General features: G+C 35.0%; 1 protein-coding gene across 1 annotated transcript in view; it reads left to right on the top strand.

The window, feature by feature from the left end:
• The window catches only part of NEDD1 (NEDD1 gamma-tubulin ring complex targeting factor), a 45060-nt gene extending 32773 nt beyond the window's left edge, over window positions 1-12287 (top strand). Inside the window, exons 12-15 of the mRNA XM_034402918.3 lie at window positions 3477-3624; window positions 4074-4230; window positions 9081-9147; window positions 9604-12287. Coding sequence (XP_034258809.2) covers window positions 3477-3624; window positions 4074-4230; window positions 9081-9147; window positions 9604-9708 — 477 coding nt within the window. The 3' untranslated portion in view covers window positions 9709-12287. The remainder of the gene's footprint in view (window positions 1-3476; window positions 3625-4073; window positions 4231-9080; window positions 9148-9603) is intronic.
• The last annotated feature ends 2748 nt before the right edge of the window (window positions 12288-15035 follow it).

The raw sequence follows: 15035 nt of genomic DNA, 5'->3' as shown, positions 1-15035 counted from the left end.
GTCGACTGTCTCATCTTTCTCATTGCAGAGGCGGCATTTGCTGTTGGTGGTAACATGTTGAATTTTTGCCTTCATGCAGTTTGTGGCTAGGGCTTGTTCTTGAGCTGCCAAAATAAAGCTTTCTGTTTCTTTTTTCAGTACTCCTGATCTTAACCAGTTCCAAGTTAGTTTCTGGTCGGCTTTGCCTTCAATACTTTTCAAGTATTGGCCATGCAGAGCTTTGCTTTTCCAATTTTCAGCTCGCTGCTCAATTACTTCTTATATTCTGCTTTTGTTTTAGTTGTCTTTAAAAGGCCTCCTTTATTTACTTCCTTAATCATTGGTTCTTCACTTTTCTGGATGTAATCATTCAAGCTGCGTTTTTCTTCTTCCACAGTCTGCTTTACTTGTAGGAGTCCTCGACCACCCTCTGCTCTTGGTAAATATAATCGGTCAACATCACTTTTAGGGTGCAAGGCATGATTCATTGTCATAAGCTTCCTTGTTTTTCTGTCCAAATTGTCTAACTCCATCTGGGTCCAGTCAATTATTCCTGCAGAGTATCTAATTACAGGTATAGCCCAGGTATTTATGGCTTTTATGATGTTTCCTCCACTCAATTTGGACATTAATATCTTACGAATTCACCGAATGTACTTTGCAGAAGTTAATTCCTTGACTTTATTATGCATTAAGTCAGAAGCTTCTAAAATCCCCAAGTACTTGTAGCCTTCTTCTGATTATACTGCCTTTATCATTTCTTCATTCTCTAGTTCTATTCCATCCTCTTCTATGATCTTGCCTGCTTTGGTTGCTATTGTTGCACATTTGTCAATTCCAAAGTGCATATTGATGTCTTGGCTGAATTCTTTTGTGTTTTCAATTAATAAATTCAGTTCAGCTTTTGTTTTACCAAACAGCTTCAAATCATCCATGTACATCAAGTGCGAGATTTTCAGTCCTTTCTTTGCAAGTTCATATCCACAGTTCATCTTCTTCAAAATGATTGCCAGTGGTAGCATTGAGAGTATAAAAAGTAGGGGTGAAAGGGAATTGCCCTGGAAAATGCCTCGTTTAATTTCAACTTCACCCAGTTCTTCTTCATTAGCCATAAGTTTCGTTTTCCAGAGGTTCATTGAAGATTCCATGAATTTTTGTATGTTGCTGCTGATGCCTAAGATTTCCAGGCATTTCTTGATCCAGCTATGGGGAACTGAATCAAACGCTTTCTTATAATCTATCCAAGCCATGAACAGGTTGGTTCGTCTTTTCTTTGAGTTCTTTAGGATTAGTTTGTCAATCAGCATTTTATCCTTTGTTCCTCTTGAGTTTTTGCAATATCCTTTCTGTTTTACAGGAAGCAAGTTATTTCTTTCCAGGTATCCATAGATTTGGTTTGCAATGATACCAGTAAGAAGCTTGTATGTTGTTAGCAAACAGGTGATTGGCCTATAGTTTCCAGGGTCCTTTCCTTTTCCTTTATCTTTTTGGATCAAAAATGTCCTTCCAGTTGTCATCCATTTATCATTTTCAGGTGTTTTTAGGATCTGGTTCATCTGGGTTGCCAATCTTTTGTGTACACTTGTAAGTGCCTTTAACCAGAAGCCATGCAGCTTATCTGGTCCAGGTGCACTCCAGTTCTTCACTTTTCTTGACTGTCTTTGCACCATTGCTTTTGTTATTTTCACGTCTTCCACTTTATACACTTTAATAGAGTCCTCAACCTGTTTGATCCATTTTGCATTTCTGTTGTGCTTCTTGTTGTTTTCCCACAAATTCTTCCAGAATTTCAGAGCTTTCTCTTTATCAGGCTTTTCATTTGTTGTTACTCCGTCTCCATTTTATAAGCTCTTATAAACACTGGTGCTGATTTGCTCTGAACTGTGAGTTTTCCTTGAACTGAGTTACTCAGTTTTCATACCTTTTAATCTTTTCAGCGATGGCAACAACCCTCTGCTTCAGCTCTTCAATTACTACTGCAATCTCCTTATTCCTCAGATCGTATCTTGCTTCCAGGCTGCTTTTGACCTGCTTGTTCTTTAGCTGACCTTGCCTTATGTTGTTCAAGTTGCTCAAATCTTCACGTACTTTTTTGACCTTCAATTCTAACCAAATTTTCCACTTAGGCTTCCCCTTCTTGCCTCTTTGGTTCTTTTGTATTTTCAACCCCAGTTCTTTGGTGGTTATGATGGCTGCTGCATACATCAGTTGATTTGTTTTGGCTAATGTAGTGGTTCGAATAGTTTGCACAGCCTCATTGACCTTTTTTAGTACATTTCTCAATTCTTTCCAGTTCACTTGGTTCAGCTTTGGCAAACATGTTCTTTCAGCATCTTCCATTTGATGCTTTATTTTTCCAGCTAATTGATCACTATCTGTTGGTGTTTGTTCTTTAGTGCTTCCTTGTTCTTTATCTTCATCCATTTCAGTATCCTCTTCCTCAATTTGCTTTTGAGTCTGCAAATCATTCTTGATGTTACTCTTCTTTGTTGATGTACTCAGACCATTAATTGCTTTCTCTTCTATTGCTATTAATTCTTCTGTAATGAAAAATTTGTGGTTTAGGATTACACGTCGTTGGTCCATTAACCTTTGTTCACTGGTGTCACAATCCGTATGGTTCATCTTCCAAATCTGATACATTCGTTTTTGAAATCCACGTTTTGCTGGCTCAGACAGATAGTAAGCTTTCATAATAGAGGTGTTTTCTTCCCTAGTCCAGATGATGATGATGATGATGATGATGATGATGATTGGGTCCTAGAAGCAAAGGAATGATGAAGGCTGCCCATAGGTTGGGCCTTGCTTTCTTGAATGATTCCAGCATGCCAGAATTATGGTACTTGCTTGCTTGACAGTTTGACACTTTGTTCCAGTATGACAGTTTATCAGTACAGTGGTTTATCAAGTGATAAAAATGGATGAGTGCTTTGTAAGTCTGTGTCTCTATCCTTACTTGTTTTCACCTCCCTATTTATTCATTTATCAAATTTGTATCCTACCCATCTCACCTAAGTGAATCTGGGCAATTTACAAACAACATCATAAAATAATATAAAAATGGGACTAAAAAGCACAGTTAAAATAGATAGATGCTATAGATCTGTCTCTTTTTAACTCTGTTTTTAACTGTGCTATTTAGTCCCATTTTTATACAAACCCTGATATTGCATGGACAAGCTAAGAACAGATATGGATTCTTAAAAATAAGTAGATAAAACCCCAAAAGCCTTGTGTACGCCCTCTTGGAAGTTTTAATAAGCAGATCATATGTACTTTTTGCATTTGAGGAAAGAAGAGCTGCCAGTAATTTGGATCTCTAGGATTAGGATCCTAGTATGTGATAAATAGCATTCAAATAAGAGAGAAATTGTTACCTTGCAACATTAATGCTGGTAGCAAAAATAACCACTTATTGTACTTTAATAGATCTCTCCTATCCTCTTTTTACATTGTCATGAGATATTAAAAGATGTTTTTTCTGTCCCCCGCTATAGTTGAACTCCTCGAACTCTGATCCTTCAACTCTGAATACTCCACCTGTTGCAAATTTAATCAAGAGTCCTGATTCCAGAGAAAGACTTATTAAGAATATCCAGACACAACTTTTATATGAATCACCAATTAATGGTACTACCTCAACAAGTATGTGTAACTCTCTCTTTTGTGATATAATGCTCAAGAAATGCCCACATTTTTAAAAAATGCAATTGTATTTCAAAAGTAATTTAAAATTTTTCTTTAAACCATTAACTGTTTACATTGCTGAGCTGAAAGGTAATATGACACAATCTAAACTAACTCTGTGAATACAGCATAATTTTCCAGATAGTATCTCCATTAGTATGTATTAGATTTTGATCGGTATTTTTCAAGATTTTATCCTTAATAGTTTGGTCATAAGTTTGCTTTAAAATTGTACGCTGAGTGAGGAATTCTTAACGACTCTTCCTTACTTTGCAATATAGATGATGATGAGAAATGACATGGTAAGAGTAGATATAGATGTCTTTTCAATATGCTAGTTTTCAGGCTGCTTCCCTTTTTATTCCTGTAAAATTGAAATGCTCACACTTCTTGGTTATTTTGCATAGGTCCAAAGATAACTTCCAATATTACTTCTGGAGTTGCTAGTACACTATCTGAGAAAATAGTAGATACTATTGGAAACAGCCGATTGAATGCACCTTTATCATCAGTACAAATTCATTTCATTCAGAATATGATACAAGAAACTCTGGATGATTTCAGGTAAAGAGAATTAGATTAATATGTTACTTTACCATATTTTTTGACACATTTATTTTTCATGAGTTTTACCACTTAGTAGATGTCGTATATAAAATATTTCAAAACTGAACCGTTCTGAATTTTGGTGTGCCCTGATTCAAGAATGAAACAGGGTTTTTTAAAATGTGAAATGGCTGTCTTAATAATGTTATAGGTCAGTCTTGAAACAACTGCTAATGCCATTTTCATATCAAATTCTAGTTATCTTTTCCTATCTTCATATAACTGTTATGGGCTGTCACACATGAAATTCCCTGCTGTTTCATCAGTAGGTATCTCCTTTCCAATTCACTTAGCAGAAAATACCTCAGGTGCTGAAGAAAATGAAAACTGCCAGTGATCAGGAGAACTGTTGTGGAGCAGTATTTGGTGGGCTGGGTGTTGGCTCAGATTTTATACTATTGAATCTGCTCAGGATCTACTATACTTTATCCATAGAATTCCAGAAAACTACTACAAATACTATAAATGTTAAAGTTCAACAGATTCATATCACATTGTTTATCTAAAGCACTGCAGATGCTCCTTTAATCACAGGTCTTCCTTAACATTCCTTAACTATAGTATATTACTTGCTTCTTTAATCATTATGTTTCTTTACCTGGATCCACAATTTTCTAAAAGCTTGCCAAGATAACAAAAATAAATATTGACATATCAAAATACAACCAACTCCTATTGAACATTGCCTCACCTGAAAGTTGCTTGTAGAAACTGGATGCATAAAATATTTTTTTTATTTGATACATTATATTATTATTATTATTATTATTATTATTATTCATTTTTAATAATGTAATATACTAAAATATACTAGTAGTATACTAGACTTAGATGAACTCACAGATACTGTAACATCATATGTCAGCTTCTGTGAAGACCTATGTGTACCGACCAGGAACTTGCGAATATACAGTAACAATAAACCTTGGTTCACAGCTAAACTTAAGCAGCTACGTCGTTCCAAAGAGAAAACCTACAGAAAAGGTGATAAAATGCTGTACAGTCAGGCCAGAAATGTATTAACAAGGGAGATCAGAGCAGCAAAAAGAAGCTACTCTGAAAAGCTAAAGAATCAGTTCTCAACAAACGAACCAGCAAACATGTGGAAAACTCTTAAAAATATCACTGGTTACAGCAAATCTCCTTCCCAGGCTGAAGGAAATCAACAACTGGCAGTTGACCTGAACATGTTTTACTGCAGGTTTGAAAGGAAACTACAGCCACCTATCTCCACAACCCCCATCTCAGACACACCAACAACAGCCAAACCTCTTACAACTGACCCCATCCCAATGGGTTCCTAACCTTAGTGATCACAGAAAAGGAAGTGCAAGACCTAAAGCCAGGAAAAGCTCTAGGCCCAGACAAGATAATCCCTTCTTGCTTAAAAGTCTGTGCTGAACAATTGGCCCCCATCTTCACCCGTATCTTCAATAAATTGCTAGAGATGTGCTATGTTCCTTCTTGCTTCAAACGCTCTACTATCAACCCAGTGCCGAAGAAGCCCATTCACTTCCCATCAAGGAATTGCTCTAATATCTGTAATTATGAAAACTTTTGAAAGGCTAGTGTTGTCCCACTTGAAAACCATCATGGATCCGCTGTTAGACCCTCTGCAATTTTCATACTGAACAAATAGCTCAACAGATGATGCTGTTAATATGGCTCGGCACTACATCCTACAACATCTTGAATCGCCAAAGATCTACGCAAGGGTCCTCTTTGTAAACTTTACTGCAGCATTCAACACCATCATTCCAGACATTCTTCTAACTAAGCTAAACCATCTAGCGGTACCTGAACACACTTGTAAGTGTATAATAAGCTTCCTAACAGACAGGAAGCAGCAGGTGAAGCTAGGCAGAATTACATCAGACCTGTACGATCACACTTGTACAATTAGTACAGGGGCCCCTCAAGGCTGTATGTTTTCTCCACTTCTCTCTATATACCAATGACTGCATCTCAAATGATCCATCTGTTAAACTACTGAAGTTTGTAGATGACCCAACAGTGATCAGTCTCATTCGAGACAATGATGAATCCACATACAGACAGGAGGTTGAACAACTAGCCTCGTGGTGCGACCAGAACAATCTGGAATGAAAACACTCAAAACTGTAGAAATGGTGGTGGACTTTAGGAGAAACCCTCCTATACTATCACCTCTTACAATAGTAGACAACACAGTATCAACAGTAGAGACCTTCAAGTTTCTAGGTTCTATCATATCTCAAGACCTAAAATGGACACCTAACATCAAAAACGTCATCAAAAAAGCACAACAAAGAATGTTCTTTCTGCGCCAACTCAGAAAGCTCAAAACTGTCCAAGGAGCTCTGATACAGTTCTACAGAGGAATTATTGAGTCTGTCATCTGCATCTCTATAACTGTCTGGTTTGGTTCTGCAACCCAACAAGACAGACACAGACTTCAGAAATAATTAGAACTGCAGAAAAAACAATTACTACCAGCCTGTCTTCCCTTGAGGATCTGTATACTGCACGAGTCAAAAAGAGGGCTGTGAAAGTAATTATAGACCCCTCACATCCTGGACATAAACTGTTTCAACTCCTACCCTCAAAATGACGCTATAGAGCACTGCACACCAGAACAACTAGACACAAGAACAGTTTTTTCCCGAACGCCATCACTCTGCTAAACAAATAATTCCCTCAACACTGTCAAGCTATTTACTAAGTCTGCATTACTATTAATCTTCTCATCATTCCTATCACCCATCTCCTCCCACTTATGACTGTATGACTGTAACCTTGTTGCTGGTATCCTTACAATTTATATTGACTGTTTCCTAACATGATTTGATTGCTTATTTGTACCTTATGACTATCATTAAGTGTTGTACCTTATGATTTTTGACAAATGTATCTTTTCTTTTATGTACACTGAGACAAGACAAATTCCTTGTGTGTCCAATCACACTTGGCCAATAAAGAATTCTCTTCTCTTCTCTTCTCTTCTCTTCTCTTCTCTTCTCTTCTCTTCTCTTCTCTTCTCTTCTATTCTATTCTATTCTATTCTATTCTATTCTATTCTATTATTCTATTCTGTACAAACTTTAGTTTACTAAATTAAATCAGTCTTTTTCAAAGAAAGGCTGTTAATTAACTTTCTTAACAGCCTACAAGAATCCAAAGAATAAATAATCGTAATCTTACTATGGTTGGCAGAAAGCCCAGAAGCAATTTGCAGAGAACTAAGATCAAGATGCGAAGGAGAGTGAACGAAGTTGTTCCCTCCAAATTGCCTCAGTCGTCGTCCTTCCTTAAATAGACTAAGGGAGTGGCCAATTAGCCCAAGCCTTACTCTTGAGGAGACCTCCTCCCGAGGAGCCACTTCTGCCTTTTGGCAGCTCTGCGTGCCGTGCATCGAGAAGAGGCTCCTCCTCTTCTTCCTCTTCACTTATGGGAGCTTCTGGAGGTTCTGGCACCACATCTTCTCCAGCCTTCTCATTGTCTGACTCGAGTGCCAGCTGCACAGGCTCCTGGCGCAGCACCACACCAGCCTCCTCCCTGTCAGAATCAGCTACTAACTGCACAGGCCACTGATGGGCCATAACAGCTAGTATATAGTGGTGAAGGAGCTAGATTAACTCACCCTTAGGTTTAGCAGGCAACTAAGTGATAATCTCTTTCTGTCGGCCATAGAAAAGCGTTATGCTCTGTAACAATCCGACTGAAGAATCTCTTGTCAGGTAATGCATTCATTGATGGCTTTACTGTATAATAACTAGGCAAGCGCAGTGCAAACAAGTGGACACTGTAACCAATGCAACAAAAATTTGGAAGAGAACTATTTTTATTTATTAGAAGAAGTAACCCTGTGGAAAACTATTGAGAATTAAAAGAATTTTTTTCTATTTGTACTTATTTCAATTCATATCTAAAATATAGCAGATATTTTAAGACAGTGTAATTATTTTACCAAGTGTTTGAAAATAAATTTATTAAATAAATTTAAATAAATCTAAATTTTTGCCAAGGCTTCTGTATCCAATATTTTTCAAGATAAATACAAATAGACTCTTTTAATACATAGGTACTGGTACTGAGTATCCCACGTACTATAGGCAAGTTACACATTTTTGAATCTATGAGAAGACTTCTAATTTAAGGGATTACTTAATACTTGTGGATATAAAACGGTATGTGGGGAGAGAGAAACAGTCTGAGACACTGAAGCAGTGCAAACACTACAATATGTTTCCTAAGAAGAAAGAAACAAAATAGTCAATTTCCTCAGTTTCCAATTTAGGATTCAGCTAACTGTATTGTTCATATGCACACACATATCCATGCTCATGCACACAAACTGGTGCGTAGCTTGTGCCTGCAACAAAACATACAAGTTCTTATTTGTCATATTATGTCACAAATTATATTTGTCCTATTGTATTTTGTAGAAGTATTTGTAGAATTATACATATTTTGCAGAATTTCCTACAGAAGAGTTTTCCAACAGGAGAGTTCTGCACACTTCTGTTTATTAAAATAAACAGATGTTTTTCTCTGTGTTTCATTTACCAGAGTAATTTAGAAGCCTGATGCATTAGCTGTCATATTGGGTACTTGACACTGGAAATGCAGTAAGATGAAGAGGAAAAGTCTCTTTCCTAATAGCCTTTTATTTCTAGTAGGTTCCATCAAAGAGATACATTAACATTGAAGTGAGGGGATCTAGTGGGATGATAGTTTATCATTTTGAAATTACCTGTGTAGTAGTAAATCTCTGAACTGGAGAAAAAAATGACTAGACGTGACATAAATTGGTGTTTTTCTCTCCTCAGGGAAGCTTGTCATCGTGACATTGTAAATTTGCAAGTAGAAATGATCAAACAGTTTCATGTTCAGTTGGTATGTATACAAATATAAAGAGTTGTACATATATGTTGACAAACTTCCCTTTCATTGTAGCACTTAATACTTTATTATTCTAACTCTGGGGCAGGCAATCTAGATGTTTTAAAATGCAATTCCGTAATCCTTTACTGTTAGTCATAATGGATGTGTAGCCAAACATTAGGAAAGCCACTTTTCAGCAACCTAAAGGAGAAGGTGGAGCCAGAACAAAAATGGTCCAAGATTGTCAGGTTTAGGAATGGTCATTTCCAGATTAGTGGTTTACTTAAAAAGTAAAGAATGTGACATTACTCTATTTTGGTTGTTTTTGGTTGCTTGTGACAACAAAGTCTACCTTTCTGTAAAAAAAATCTAAGGTACTTTTTAAATGATGTTGTTAAAATTTCATATTTAACAGTAATTTAATATTAATTCTCCTATTACATATTGATTTTCTTTTCTTTCCTCTAGAATGAAATGCATGCCTTACTTGAAAGATATTCTATAAATGACAGTTTAGTAGCTGAAATTGAAAGATTGCGTGAAGAAAATAAAAGACTTCAAACCCACTTCTGACAGATTCCTATTCATGTGAAGAAAATAATTTGATATTTTTGTTCCAAATGGCTAAGACATCATGGTGTCATCTGATAATTTCTGAAGTAGAGTGTAAATTCAATATTTCTTTCAGTACCAAATATTTTTAATTGTAGAAAAGCAATAGATACTGACAATACAGAAAATGCACTTACATGTGTATCGAAGTGTTTCTATGGTAAAGAAGTCAGATGAAATTTGAGGCTAACAGGATTATTAACCAATTCCCTATCTGTATATAAAGTGCCTTTATAAAAAAGGAAACTAAATAGGAAATGTATTTTGTATAACAATTCATCAACCTTCTTTGCCTTGTGTGGTGTTGATGGAACTCTCCTTTTTGACTGAAAAAAATGCAAGTGCCTGACTCTTGATTTTTATATTGTGCGTGCTCTTTAAAAGCCCGTATCTTTCTTACAATGGTTACTTTGTAAGTGTAGAATACAACTCTAATATGTAACTCAATTGTAAACAAAATATCCTCAGTTTTTCTATATAATTTCAAAATACAGTTTGAATAAACAATATGTGTAGTCTTGTCTAAACATACTTGACCCAATAGTATTACTATACTAAAATCAGCAATTCCTCAATCTGTTCTTTCAGCATAGTTTTATTGATTTCTAGTGCAGCCACAGTCAAACTCAGTTATTTCAGTTTGACTTTGGTATTTGTTAGATTTTTGTTATTAAAGTTGTACAATTGAATGAGCTTAATGTAATTTAATCTGCAAAACAAAAAACTAAACTATTCAGCTACCCAATGGATTAAAAATATGTCCTGGATCTTCCTGTCACCAATTATTTTTTAAAAGTACACAATTCCCATTATAGAAACATGTGCCTCTGATGTAAATGAAGAAAATGTTTTCTGATAGTCTAGTTGGTATATTTTTAAAAACTTGTACCAAGTTGATACAATTCAGTAAAATGGTTAGTTTATCCATTTTAATATAAATTTTATTGAGATTATCATAATATAAAATACAAATGAAAATAAAGTTGGTAGAGAAATGGGGAAGGAAAAGAAAAGGGAAGGAAAGGTGTCGGATAATAGTGAAGAGAGAAAAAAAGTATTCCAACTTTTTTTCACACCAGTAAAATACAAAAAAATGGTTAATTATCCATGAGGAATGTGTACGTGGTGATACAGTCCATTCCAGAATAAAAACAGGCTGCCTTTGAAAGCTCTTTACTTATTGCAGCTTTGTAAACCCAATTGGTCTGCTTCAGGATGTTGTAGTAATGGGATTTTATCCATCAACAAGGAGTTTGGATTACATTTTAAAAAGATTGTGTCATATTGTCAGGTACTACACTAAATTTCACAAAATGTAAAGATATTTCAATATTTTAATAACATGAATAATGCAACTTGAATTTGCTTTTCCAGATGCCACTTAGTTGATAACAAACTAGCATAGCTATTTATAAGTATAGTAAACTGATTTTAGGAAGGAAAGTTCTGATTTCCAGAATTGTCCTGCATTTAATATAAATGGCTCCATTAAAGCCCTTTGTTTTCCTATTCACACCACAAATCAAAAGAATTACAGTATTCAGAAATGAATAATATGCAGCAGTTCTATATACTTTCCATAGGGGACTTGCAGTAAATGATTATTTTAACCCTGAAATTGACAATGAACCTATGGGAATTACTGTGAAAGGCAGTGTGTTTAAGGACATGAATCAGTTTTAGTTTCTTATGCAGGTAAGGCATATTATTTTGGCAGAAGATATAAAATACTTGGAAAATGTGTCAAAACCTTGTGCTTGTCTTCCTTATATATTTTCCCAATATCTAAAGCATTTGATAATTTCAGGTCTCTTGTTAGACATAGCAGAATTTATATGACATGTTACTTTCTTTTATAGTCTGCAGAGTCAAAATCATGAAATTGTTCAGAGTGTTTAAAAATGTAAAACTATGAAATGCTTTCATACAGAATATAACCTATTCAGTACTTTTTGTATATTTGACTTAAAGATTTGACTGTTTTCTGTTCCCAGTAATCTGGCTTGGAAGGTGCTTGTCTTTCACTTGACCTCTTAAAATCATTTACAGAAAACTGCAACTGTATTAGTTTCTTTTGTAAACCTGCCCTATACAGAAGTGCTTCCAAGATTCTATCCAAAATTCTATGCAAAATTCTATGCAGAAGAAATGTTGAAATTTAATGTATATTTAAAAATCATACTGTCACAAAGTAAAAGAAAATCTTCAGCTAAGTATTGTTATGAAAGATCTGTGCTAGAATACTGCTTTTGAACACATGGAAAATAGCCAGGATTTTAAAAATAAGACATGGTGACAAGCAATATATAAGGTACATTGATGGGAATGTTGGCTTTGGTGAGTGGAAACCAGAATGAAACTCATGGTGAGTTCTTAATTTACAGAACCAGTTTCCCACTGTGAAATCCACAGGTTTCTGTTTTGAGTGAATTTTGGCATGCTGTTCCATTTTTCAGATTAATATGCTTTCTTTGTTCATTTACTAAATACAGAAAGTGTGTGGTATCATAAAATAAATACAATCCAATTAATTTTAAAAATATTTTAAAGTAAATATTGTCCTTTTATTGATATCGCAGTTATATGGTTGCTACCATTATGTTGTTTATTATTATAGCATGATTTTATTGTACATATAGTATCTCTCTGAGAGACATGGATGGTTCAGAAATGTGAAAAATAAATAAAATGAGATTCAAGGCAGAACCCATACATATGTTCATTTAATATGATGAGAAAGAGTGGACTTTATTCTCCTTTTTAGAGAGAAAAAATGTTCACATAAATAAAATTAAATAGTATTTTTTGAGGATGGGAATATATTAATATGTGACTCTTAAATCCTTTTGGGGAAAAAAGCACTAGATTAATAGATTTCATATATGGACAGCAATTATGTTTTCATTAAAGGTAATGTATTAAATTGAACTGTAACACTGAAATTTAAGTGTAATAAAAACCAATATTAACATACATACTATCCAAGAAATTACAACATTGACTAGTTTTGGTTATGTCATTTATATAATTAATGGTAGTTGTTTAATCCCTGTGCTTGTATTTAATTGGAGTCAAAATTCATGTACCGGTAACCACAAAAGTAGTTTTAAATTATTACCCTGATTTTCCCTTGTGATTTTCTACTTAACTCATAACCTAATTCTAAGTGTATGGAGTTAGGTTTTGCAGCTCAATGGTTGCGATTTCCATTGTATTTCATATTTATGGTAAAGTCAAGGGAGTGTCTCTTGCACATATATACATCAGAGGTGGGTTCTACTTACCTTTACTTCCGGTTTGCAACGGGGCTGCGCGCTTCGCTCAATCGCGCGTGCACTCTTCTGCACATGAGCAGAAGCATTCTCATGACATCGGGGTCAGTGGGTGGAGCCTCCCGCCGGTTTTACTACCGGTTCTATAGAACCGGTCCGAACCGGGGACGACCCACCACTGATATACACTCAGGCTGGGTTCACACCTTACTTAATTATATTGGAAAACTGGGCTTTACATCATACTACATCCAAACCAATCATAGTATGTTTCAGTGCAATGTACAAACTATTTTTCTCTTTTCACACTTCCTCTTTTATATGATTCTAAATTAAAGCCTCTGTTTCCATAGTGACATGTCATTTAGAACGGAAGACTCAGTGGACTGAATGGTTGATGAAATAAGCAGCTTCAAAATGGAATGAAAATGAATATTGTCCAATCCTATAGCAAAGCATTTGATATTTATTGGGATTCTTTTTTGTTCTGGAGTATTGTGTGGATCTGAAGTGGGAATAAAACTTTTTCCAACATCCATGCTTTTCTTTTGGGGTATTCTTCTTATTTTTACAGCACTGAAATGAAAGCCTCTGCTTTCTGATGTATATTTTGTTGCCATAGAAACAATGATCTCAGTGGCAGGGATATCACTAACCTCTGCTGTGAAAACAAAACATACAATTGCTTAATATAGAATGCTTTGAAAGCTTGGGGCAGGCTGGGCAAGTGAAAGAATCTAATCAAAATATCCCTTGTTGCAAGAACAACGAATAATGTGACTGGTGTTGCTGTTTTGCCCCTTAAGATTTATTTTGTACAAAGTTTAGGAACCCTTAAGGTCACGTATTTCTAATAATGAAAGCAAAAAATGCAGGTTTTTTAGCCAGTAATGCTATGCATTCTTTTCTGACCGTAAGGTCTGCTGAATTTGGTGGGATTAATTCTGAATAGATATGTATATAATTACATTCTAAATTGCTTTTTCTAAAACAATTTCTTGTTTTATTACTTTTCTTTTTTAAGCCACCTTTTAATATACACCATTTTTACTGCTTTGTTACAGGTAACCCAATGCAATATTTAAGAAAGATATATACAGAAAATAATGTTGGTTTTATTTGTAATGTGCATTTTGTTTCTTATACTTGCATTTGCTTATTATAAGGCAAAATTAGGTAAGGCAAATGGTTGCTTGTTAGGGACTATAGGAGCAAAATTCCAGGTACAAAATGACACAAGTCATTGAGATCGGAATAAAGGGGAAAACAATGTGTGTGTTTCAGTAGACAATAGCTTACCTGTTCCTTCTAAACCATTTTCTCTCTTAAAAATATATTTTTATAGGATCTTGTTAACCTCTTCCCTCCATGCTTGTATCTCAAGTAAATTATGTGTAAAATGGGCTTCTATAAGAACGGCAATGTCCGTATTCTGGAATCATCTAAATGAGCTCACAAAGACTTAGCTATTTCTGTCAGTCACATATGAGAGCTGGGTAGTAGGAAACTCCTGCATGGAGATTACTGCTAATGTAATGAGTAATTTTCTTTTGTGGATTTACAACCCAGTAATATTGCAAGGAAAGAAGTGTACTGTATTATTTTTTAAAAAATTTAATTAACATTTTTACATAGGCCCATCTCCAAATACTTAATTTCAGCTAAATTCTCAACTAATTCTACAAGTAAATTATAAAAATAACAAATACAACAGTTTGGTCATAAGAGAAATAGTAAAACACTAAAAATGGAGATTGAGCCAACTGACCTTCATTTAAGGTGCCAGTCTATGGTCGGGTATTAAGTTTGCAAGCAAAGCCAACTATCATAAGAAATTAATTTTGGGGTCTTGGTCAGACAAAAGTTTCAACAAATTTCAGATGATTGCTGAAGAAAATGTTGAATAAAATCATAATATAGTGCAGTGTGTTTGAAAGATAAATAGATTCAGTTACTATAGCATAATATTCTGAATCTGCCTTCTATGCCTGCTTGAGGGTAACATCTTGTGCGGTA

This window comes from Pantherophis guttatus, chromosome 7 (assembly GCF_059756535.1).
Source record: "Pantherophis guttatus breed Tessera chromosome 7, ASM5975653v1, whole genome shotgun sequence".
In the NCBI taxonomy this organism is placed as follows: domain Eukaryota; kingdom Metazoa; phylum Chordata; class Lepidosauria; order Squamata; family Colubridae; genus Pantherophis; species Pantherophis guttatus.
Note: the sequence above shows the minus strand (reverse complement) of the source record. Positions and strands in the feature narration are given on the sequence as shown.